The 10,304-nt window shown below is 35.6% G+C and overlaps 1 protein-coding gene across 1 annotated transcript in view; it reads left to right on the top strand.

The window, feature by feature from the left end:
- LOC140858615 (proteinaceous RNase P 1, chloroplastic/mitochondrial-like) overlaps positions 1 to 6,943 on the top strand; it is a 7,719-nt gene extending 776 nt beyond the window's left edge. Inside the window, 8 exon segments of the mRNA XM_073259856.1 lie at positions 6 to 181; positions 1,211 to 1,250; positions 1,253 to 1,299; positions 1,416 to 1,457; positions 1,459 to 1,598; positions 4,060 to 4,180; positions 4,636 to 4,704; positions 6,593 to 6,943. Coding sequence (XP_073115957.1) covers positions 6 to 181; positions 1,211 to 1,250; positions 1,253 to 1,299; positions 1,416 to 1,457; positions 1,459 to 1,598; positions 4,060 to 4,180; positions 4,636 to 4,704; positions 6,593 to 6,712 — 755 coding nt within the window. The 3' untranslated portion in view covers positions 6,713 to 6,943.
- The last annotated feature ends 3,361 nt before the right edge of the window (positions 6,944 to 10,304 follow it).

Genomic DNA, 10,304 nt, shown 5'->3' with positions numbered 1-10,304 from the left:
GTTAGGAAAAGGGCGGTGGAGTGTTGGGAGGAGCGAGATGGATGAGAACGGGGTGTGTCGGCGGTGTGGGGAGAGGCTGGTGTGCATAGATATTGATCCGCAGGAGACAGAGGACTTTGTGAAGTCGTTGGCTTCCCTGGCTTCCCAGAGAGAGGTCAAGACTGACTTCATGGGCTTCCAGGTTCGTGTTGATTGGTTTGAAAGTGTAGCTGATTTTTCTGTACTCTGTTTATTATGCTTATACTGGTTCTTGTTTCTCAGTTTGAAAAGAATGGTTGGATTGTGTGTCTGGATGGTTTCTGCTGAATTTTTTCATTTGTATGAACGGAAATTCCTTTTTGTTGTAAACAAAATACTACATTTCATTGGACTTTTAGATGATCACATTGTACTGTTAGATCGACATTTTTATGAAAGGTTGGTTATACTGCTTTCCATTGGACGAACAAGCAGGCAGAACATCATTGGTATTGCATGTCCATGTGAAAGTAGTGGCCTTTATTATAGTTACCATTTGAATTCAGGGAAATCCAATGCAATCTTTAACAGGATCTGATGCTTCCCTTGGATTAAAAAATTATTGACCTGACCATGCATCCGAGAGAGAATTCAAGTCAGACACATATTTAAACTAACAAGCAAAGGCTTAACAAATGCTAACATTGACATGATTACTTATCCTTTTTCTCATAGATAATGCTTACCATCCTCATTTCTTCTGCATAAGGTTCATGATGGTAAATTGTGAACTAACAAAATGACAAGTCACATAAATTTGGTATTAGCTAATAAGGTGAAAATTACATATATTGTATGTGAATATATATTAATTAAATTATATTGCAGATTGACATAATGACATGAAGGGAGATGATGCAAAACCTTTGCATTGTAAAAGCAGCATTATTATTCAATATCAACTAAATACAGTTGTTTGTTTTCCTTCTTTCCCTACATTTTCCTTTTCGAAGACACTAACATGTATCCAAGTATTGGCACCGACATCTATATGTCTGCTATTCAACCTTATGTATCCATTTTTCAGCATCCTTTCTTTCTTTCTCTTAAATTAGCACGTGTCATTAACAAACATGTGGAATAGTAGAAAATCATGTGTGTTGCTTTTACTGCCATAGATTTATTGCACCTTCTAGAAGTATGGATGATTTTTGCCTTTTTAGTATTGACTTAGAAGCTGAACTCAATTCAGGAGTGGCTCAACCGTCATGGACCATTTGATGCTGTTATAGATGCTGCAATGTAGGCCTGTATAAGCAACACAACTTCAGCTTTTTCCAGGTAAGGACCTTTTGCATAAAATGTTATGATCCTTGTCATGTTCCATTAATAAGCTCAGTAATCATAGGATGCAATCTGGTTCATTTCAAGTTATAATATTTTCACCTTTGTGGCAGCTAAATTCTGTTGTAAAAGGAATGCGTCAAATGAGTCCATCAAAAAAAAATGCCCCTTATTATTTTGCATTGTCGGCGTGTGAAAGGTGGCCCTGCTGATAATCCAAACAATAAGAAACTATTGGAGACCTGGCAGAAGGCCGGTGCACTATATGCTACCCCTCCAGGCTCAAATGATGATTGGTGAGTTCTTTGCATAGAGACCGCCAAATTTTGTGACGACTCAGCTTTATCCACTAAAAATTTGTTCAGAAAAAATATCTTTGAACTTGTCTCTGTTGAGTAAATAGTTATCCCAGTTAGAAAGATAATTCAAACTATAGATGAAATGGATGCAAAAACAAACAAGAAACAGCATTATATCTTCACTAATTATAGAGATTCTAACATTGTGGTGCACAAAGATTCTAATAGGAACTCTTTTGAGGTTTGGTGGAATGAATAATATTGAGGGCTGTTTATGTTATGCCACATCACTAAAAGTGAGAATCTTCAACAATTAAGGAGCTACCCTTGTGTAACTAAGAAAACCTTCATTAGGTCCTGGGAAGCATCTCACCACTTTCTCTCTTTCCCTTCTAGATGGCCGTGGCCATCCCTCAACCCATGTGGCCTGCTCCCTCCTACCAGCAGAATTGCATCTATTGTCTCCCTGGTTGCTTCCGTCATGGCTTTGCAGAGTGCTCAGATCTCGAAGATTAACAGGATGCTTTTCAGGTAGTACACCAATGCTAGGCCCTTGCTGCTGTGTGGGGTGGTGCGGCAGGCTGCCATCATCTCTATTGGTTAGCCTGCTGATCAATTCCTTGGCATGCTTACAAAAAAAAAAAAAAGGAGAGAGAGAGAACTGCACAACGGTTGCCTGGCCGTTACACTCCATCCATTGTCTTTGCTAGGGAGATGGGAGTTTGAGGTAAGGGAGCTTGGAGGGGGCACACATGGGTTGTGATTGAGGTGGCCATCGGTGAGGGCAAGGTATGGAGAGGACAACATAGGTGCAGTTGGCGGAGGGCATGGGAGACGATAGTTGAAATGGTCCATGACATGGGTTCAGGAGGGTCAGCAAGGAGGTGATCCATGAGGGTTCGGAAGATGGTGGTTGGGTTTATGACGAGGTGGAGGGGTGATCATTGGCATTGGACAACAAGGAGGGTTTCTAGTTTCAAGGAGCTTGGAGAAAGAGGGAGGGATAGGAGGGGTGGAGGTGGCTTCTCGAAATTGGCTAGCTGGGAGGAGGGAATGGAAGCGGTCACAATATAGGGGACTTGATGAGATTGAAGGAGAGGGATGAGCCTCTTCTCAGGACTAATGGAGTTTTCGCTTAGTCCTGTAGAGATGGATATTGACCTGCTTTGAGATTTGCAATTTGGATTATGTGCGAGATATGAAGGGCCTTTTATATGATTCATTATCAAGGGCCCTCTAGAAAACTTCTAGTCCGAATTCCTTGCACTTGATAAATGCACACAGTTTTATCATTTTTTTTGGGGTTCTGTACTTATTCCTATGAGGGTTAAGCATGCCGTATCTTTGCCTCCTTGTGTTCTAAATCTACTCATTACCTTTTAAGAAATCAATGAAGCTAGAAGTTAGCTACATACTTTTTTCAGGCAAACTCTCTCTTTCTCTCTCTCTCTCTCTCTTTATATATATGTATATGCATATATATGTATATGTATATGTGTATATATATATATGTACATGTATATGTATATGTATATTTATATACATATATATGTATATGTATATGTATATGTATATCTATATGTATATGTATGTCTATATGCATATCTATATGTATATACATATATATGTATATGTACCATTGCATTGAGAAAGCCTCTGCCTTAGCATAAGAGCAAGAGGTTCCAACCCTCAGGGTGTGTCCACAAAAGGGTAACAAAACTTTCAATAAAAGTTCCATTTTCTTACTAGAAAAGTGCTGCGTTGAAAGACCTTTGGCAGACCTCAAATAGTATCGATTTCCTTCAACAGATGTTGGTTTAGGTGCTCTTTCTTCTTCTAATTGAGTGGATTAGCTAGGCCTGACTATCTCTGTAGAAAATGGATCTCTTCTTTCTATGCCATTTTTATCTCAGAGATATGGATAGATGGTTCGATGTGATGCTGGCGAACGGGACACTAACTCTGTTGGAAACTAATTCTCAGACTCAGCCTGGTGATGGGTTGAGTTCTCGTTATTGTGGATACCATTGAAGGTTGAATCATGGGACGTCTTATTGCAATGCCCTGCCATATATTTTTCATGAAAGAATTTCCTGGGGTGAGTTACACACACACATATACATACATACATATACATATATATATACGAACATATACATATACATATGTGTATCTGTATATGTATATATACACGTGTGTGAATGTGCATGCGTGCATGTGTGTGTGCGTGCCTGCGCGCGTGTGTGTGCGCGCACGTGGGTGTGTGTGTGTGATTTTTTTTTGAAGGTTGATTGACTTTGTTGTGTTGAGCTCAAAAGAACAGCTAATTTTTCATTTCAATTCTTGACTTTCTCTTATCTATCTCTTTCTAACATCAATCTTATATTACTTGCATGATTTTACTAACTGCATGACATCATTGCTTTATTTTATAATTTGGCTTTTCATATTGTTACAGGTATTGGTTGTATGCGGCTGTCAGTTGTAGGTCTTTGCTTGTTACAAATGATGAAATGAGGGACCACTTGTTTGAATTGCTAGGGACTAGTTTCTTCCCTAGATGGAAAGAGAAGCATCAGGTCTGTCTATGCTTCTTACAGCAGTTCATAATGGTGCACGTCCAATAAGATAATAGCAACTTTTTAGGGTATCTATATGATTTTATGATTTTTTTAATATCATGATTCTCTAGATTTCTTGGTATTGCTGCATTTTAAACCTTTCTTTCAATTTCCATTTTGAAATGTATTGCTTTGTTCAATTTACCTTTGAACCTAATCTTCCAAACTTCATTCTAAATTCTAGTTAGCATCTGTAGTTGAATCTGTCATCAGATAGTGCTAAATCATTTGCATATGATGCACATCAAGGACCTGCCTCCTGGTATACTCAATCAACTATGACAAGACTTGTGGACTTGGAGTAGATATGCTGTTATGTTGTTGACATGAATGTGGGCAACTGCTATTTCACACTGTTCTGATATTGTTATGTGCAGATTTTGCAGCTATAACTTGCATTGAAATATTTGCAGGTGCGACTTACATTTTCCAGAAAAGGCCCCAGTTTTCACATGCCACCTCCATATTCAATAGTCATTCAGGTGATTAATCTAAATATGATTTTTCATCTTGCTAGCTGAATTATTAGAGTAATACAACATTTGGCTTCAATAAGCAACGTGCTTTTGTTTTTAGTGATGTTAGGTGTCTAGGTGATTCCAGCCCTATTGGGTTGGATATGACAATGGCCCCCCCAACCTGCATTGCATTGGCCTCAAAGGTCAAGCAGCTGTGTGGGTGCCTCCAACGTGCCATTTGGCCATTCCATATCATGATGCATTCACATAAGATAACCAACCTACTATATTTGGAATCGTGATACCTGATCCATTTTCGCCACTTTTATAAGTGTTTCTATTACATTTTTGGCTCATGTCTCTAGTTCCACCAATTTGTGCAACCCCAAAAAATGGAAATCTTGAATATATATCACGAATACTGTACCCCCTAAACAACCTGCTAGTCCAAGACTCTGATTCTTTATTGCATAACTGACCTTGTAGTTCTTATGCTCAGACCATTGCTTCCTGATATGTGGGTGATATTGGTCTGCTTTAGGTCAGATCTACCTTTCCTATGAAGAGCTAATTGATCTAATCTGAATCCAATCTAACCTCCCAACAGTGACAGTCACTAATCTGAATCCATTGGCCGGTTGGTTGGACATCCTCAGTGGCGGAGCGTAAGAGGGATCGGAGGGGGCTACTGCTCCTCAAAAAAATTTTAAAATACTTATTACTTATATATTTATATATATGATGGCCCTCCCAATATTTTAATCTTACATATATTATAAGTCCACCAGTTTGAGAAAAGATCATATAATTAATTAATTTATATATTTTTTATTGAAAATAATAAATTTTTTAAAAAAAGAACAGTTATTTATTTATTTTTTAACCCTTTATTTATTTTTCAACTTTTAATGTAAAAGAGATTATTGAAATTTTTACACAATCAAAATCATTTTATAGATGGCATAAGATAATATTTTTTACTTATCTTTGTTTATACATAAAATTAAATATTTATTGATATTTTTATAATATTTTGATTATATATATCTTTATTTTATTATTTATTATAAAATTTTTTATTTAAAAAATTATTAATAAATTATTATTTTGCCCTCACAACGTTTAATGTCAGGCTCCGCCACTGGACGTCCTTGGACCTGAGTTGGCATGGGCTCTGGGGGTGTTGGGTGAAGAAAGGAGAAGAGCCGAGGGTGGAGAGGAAATGAGAGGACGGTCATGGCAGGACTATGGCTTGGGCAATGGCAGTGCGTCAGCAGACAACAGCTCAGGATATGGCTTTGTCAATGGCAGTGCATCAGCAGATAGTAGGGCAGGATTGGGAGGTATTGGGTTTTAGGGTTTGCCTTTTGGATCAGGATCCCTTTTTTTTTTTTTTCTGTAGAGGAAAAAAAAAGGGAACCATTTTTTTTAATGTCATGGTGCTCCATGAATTAGCCCAACCCATATCTGACCAGCAGGGCATTTGACCCATACATGGCCAGTGGAACAAGCAAGCTGAATCCTCCCGGTTTTTTTTTCCCCCCTTTTTTGTTGGGGTGGGGGTGGTTGATTGTGTCATGTTAACAGGTTACGGTATAAATATGTACAGTATAGGCAATTCAAGAGTAAGGATCATCTGTTGGGCAGGTCATTAGTAAGGACCTTGTTAATGAAGCAGCTAAATGGGCAGATCCTGCGGAATCTTCGAGGCTGTGACATTGTTTTAGTTTTACCTTTTTGTTTTATTTATTGATTATTGTGAGCTTGTTAATTGTTGATCGAGAGGTAAGGACTGTTAGTTGATTTTCATGTTCATGGTCACTGTTCAAACGCCAAGACTTGCTTCAGTTTTGTTCCTCATTGGTTGCGCTTAATTGTAACTACTTCCATCTTGCCTGTGTGTTGGATGCAGGAGTCTGAAGGTGGAAGCTGGCATATACCAACAGTTTTAGGAGATGATATTGAAACACCTCGGCAGTGGGTTTGTGCAACCAGAGATGCTAACACAGTTTCCTCTCTATCCCATGCGTAGTTAGGCCAGTTGAGGTTGTGGTATCAATAATTAACTCGAGGCGAGCCCAAATTTTTGATTCGATCCATTCATCCCTTCTTCATTGATCCCTTTATGAGGGGTATTTATTCATCTTCTGTAATCATTATTGTGTGTATTTTTATATTTTATTGAGTTGCGAATTCTATGTTTAGAACTTGTCATTGACTCCCAAAACGGTAATACATACAGAACCAGATTAATTAGCTGCCATCTAAATTGAGTTGGTCTGGTCCCCCATGGTTTTATTTCTCTTAGCTTAAACATATTAAGACTCTGCAAGGTAGTTAGGTTGGTATTCTGGCTTCTATACAAATTATTACATCAGATTCAGCTAGAAATAGGTGTGATCTCGCCCGCTGCTTAAGTGCTTAATATATAGCCCACTGTTACCCAGAGCGAGAGGCCTGTGGTTGATCTTAGGCAGGTTATGTAATGCCATGTCGATCCTGCTTGAATGTTTTGAGATACCAATTCAAGCACATCAACTTTATTTTCTTTGTGAATATCAGAGGTAGGATGAACGATTAATCAAGTCTTCTTGAGCGGTGTCCTCACCTGCTGCCTTTTCCATGCTACTCCAATGGTGATTTAAAAACTGTATAGCGAGGAAAACTTTCATCATCAGTCGGGTTTGTTTTACTGATCAGACTAATAGTGAAGACAAATATTTTAGGATGAGTTGGACCAGTTTGGTTGTCTTTGCAGAGTCTGTTAGTTGCTGAAGCATTCAAAAGTAAAGTCTATAGCCGTATAACTACAATCAAATATTTTTAGAAGGATTAGATGGTTAAAAGGATACATGAGTGGCAAGTTGAGTGAGAAGGTAAGAGTCATGACATTTACTATACATATCGTCATCATCATCATCAATTTTTTTAATGAAAGAAGAACAAAGGCTATGTGGCAATTCTTGTGGTAGAAAAGATTTGGCAGCATTTCCCTGTTATTTTTAGCTTTCAAACTAGCACATATATTTCTTACCAAAAGAAAAAACTAGCACATATATTTTCCCTGAAAGTGAATTGCAGCTCGGGGAGGGAGGTGGTGTTGCAGCAGCTTGTTGGGAGGCTGGTCGTGATGGAGGGGAAGGATAGGAGGAGGTGGATGGGGAGGAGGGCCAAGATGGAGGAAGAGGAAAATGTGGAGGTGGAGGCTTGGACAACTTGAAGTCTGGATATACCGTCTGCATTGATACACAGGTCGAGAACATAATGTCTACATTGATACACACGTGCGGACTGGTATGCATATACCACTTTCACTAATGTGCACCTTTTAATAGGTGGTAGTACTTGCATAACGTATGGTGATAATACGAATCCTAATTGGGGTGTATCTTTCTGTCACACTCGCCCTTAACTTAGCAAACGATCGATATAAATACCAAAGATATTGTTTCTGGGTGATGCATGCATTACCAGATTTGATACACCCATAATATTTGTCAGTATATAATTTATTATCATGGACTAGGTATATTCTTTAAAAATAGATTTTTGCTCAGTATCAAACACATGTAATATGCTACTTGATATAAGCTTATATTTTTGGCCACACTAAGTTTCATTCTTAATGCACACTTACTTTTTACTTGGCACAAGCTTAACTCTTCTTGATAAACAATTATCTATATTGTCTAATCCTCTTGTGCACACTTAACTAATATAGGATACACGCATAATTGCGCATATATGTTTCTGAGAATAAAAGTCATATGGATTGGGCACTATAGGCCATCATACGGGGCGAGCTTAGTTTCATACCATATTTTTTTTTTTTTTGCATCTTAAGGAAGAAATCTATAAGTGAAATAGGAATTGAATTTTTTCTATTAATAAAATCTGTTAGTTCCATAACTGAAATAATAATAATAAAAAAAATATGCTTAAAAGAGATCCTACGTGACTGTCTATATCATTTTTCTTTTTAATCAAGTCTTTCCATCCATTATCTTCTTATTAAGCCATTTCTTCCATCCGTAAGATCTTTCTTCTAAGTCTCTTTTTCCTCTTCTAAACCTCATGCACTATCTCTCCTATCCATGAGATCTTCCTCGAGTCTCTTTTTACTTTATATTAAGTTCGATAAACTATAATCAATTTATCTGTACGTGTGTATTGGATTGTTAATGGGTGTATATCAAAAAAGCTTATAGTATATATCAGAAAGCCGTCTAGTGTGTATCATTTGCTCATATGCTATGTATTGATGAGTACTATAATCTGAAAACTGTGTATCACTTTATTTAGATATGTGTATCGAGACATCGGATGAATATTTTGCTGGGTGTGTATCAACTAGTCATATATTATGCACTGATGAATACTAAGTTCGATAAATTGTGCATCAATTTAATTGTAGGTGTATATTGGATCATTGTTGGATGTGTATCGAAAAGGCTTACAGTATGTATCACCTAATTATATATTTAGTATGCATCGTATGGTTATGTAATATGTATCGTTATAAAATATATGCTGAAAATAAGGAAGAAAGGGAATATCTTAATCATGAGATTAATAACTTCGTTAATAATTTTTTTTATATTTTTAGATTTATTTTTTAAAATAATATTAAAAAAAATATGGCAAACTACGAAGCTTACTCCATATGATATTTTATAGTGCCCACTCCATATGATTTTTGTTTCCAAAATTGGCCTTCCCCCAGGCTGCAAGGGCACCACCTCCCACCACTTCAGCCCCTTCACCAACGAGCTCTTTTCTTAAATAATACAAAAAAAAAATTATTTACATAAATAATACAAAATCTAACTTATTTACCGAAATAATGCAAAAGAAAAAAAATATCATTTTGAATGGCATTTTCTCCCTGCCACGTCACCCATATTTCTCCACGTAGGAGTCGTCCAAAAAAAAAATAGAAAACGCCATTTCGAATGGCATTTTTAAAAATACCATTTCGAATGGTGTTTTTAAAAATGCCATTTCGAAATCATGTTTTCTATTTTTTTTCCCAAAAAAAAGAAAAAAAAATCGAAAAAGAATGAGAAAAAAATAAAATTTTAAATTTTAAATTAATAAATAAATTAAAATTTTAATTTTGAATGAAATATAAAATATAAAAATTTGAATTTGTAATTCAAATAAAAAAGATAATTTTAGATGATTTTTTTTTTCAAATTAACTTTTTAAAAAAAATGTTTAAACAAAAATCTTAAAATTTTAAAAAATTAAAAATATCATAGAAAAAGAAAAAAAAGAGAAAGAAATGCGAAAGAAATAAAAATTATAAATTTGAATTTAAAAAAATAAAAAATTTAAATTTAATTCAAAAACATCATTTCAAATTCTTGCCAAAAATGTTCAAAAAAATAAAAAATAAAAAAATAAAAAGTGCCATTAAAAAATCAAAAATTTAAAAAAATAAAAAAATAAGAATTATAATTTGAAATTTAAAAGAAATAAAATTTTTAAAATTAATTAAAATAAAAATATCATTTCAAATTACTTTTTCAAATCCAAATTAATTTATTTAAAAAATATTGCAAACAAATAAAAAAATAGCCAAATTTTTTTTTTGTAAAAATAGAAAGAAATGAAAAAAATAG

This window comes from Elaeis guineensis, chromosome 6, assembly GCF_000442705.2.
Source record: "Elaeis guineensis isolate ETL-2024a chromosome 6, EG11, whole genome shotgun sequence".
NCBI lineage: Eukaryota > Viridiplantae > Streptophyta > Magnoliopsida > Arecales > Arecaceae > Elaeis > Elaeis guineensis.
The sequence above is the reverse complement of the archived record's forward strand: the minus strand, read 5'-3'. Positions and strand labels throughout refer to the sequence as shown.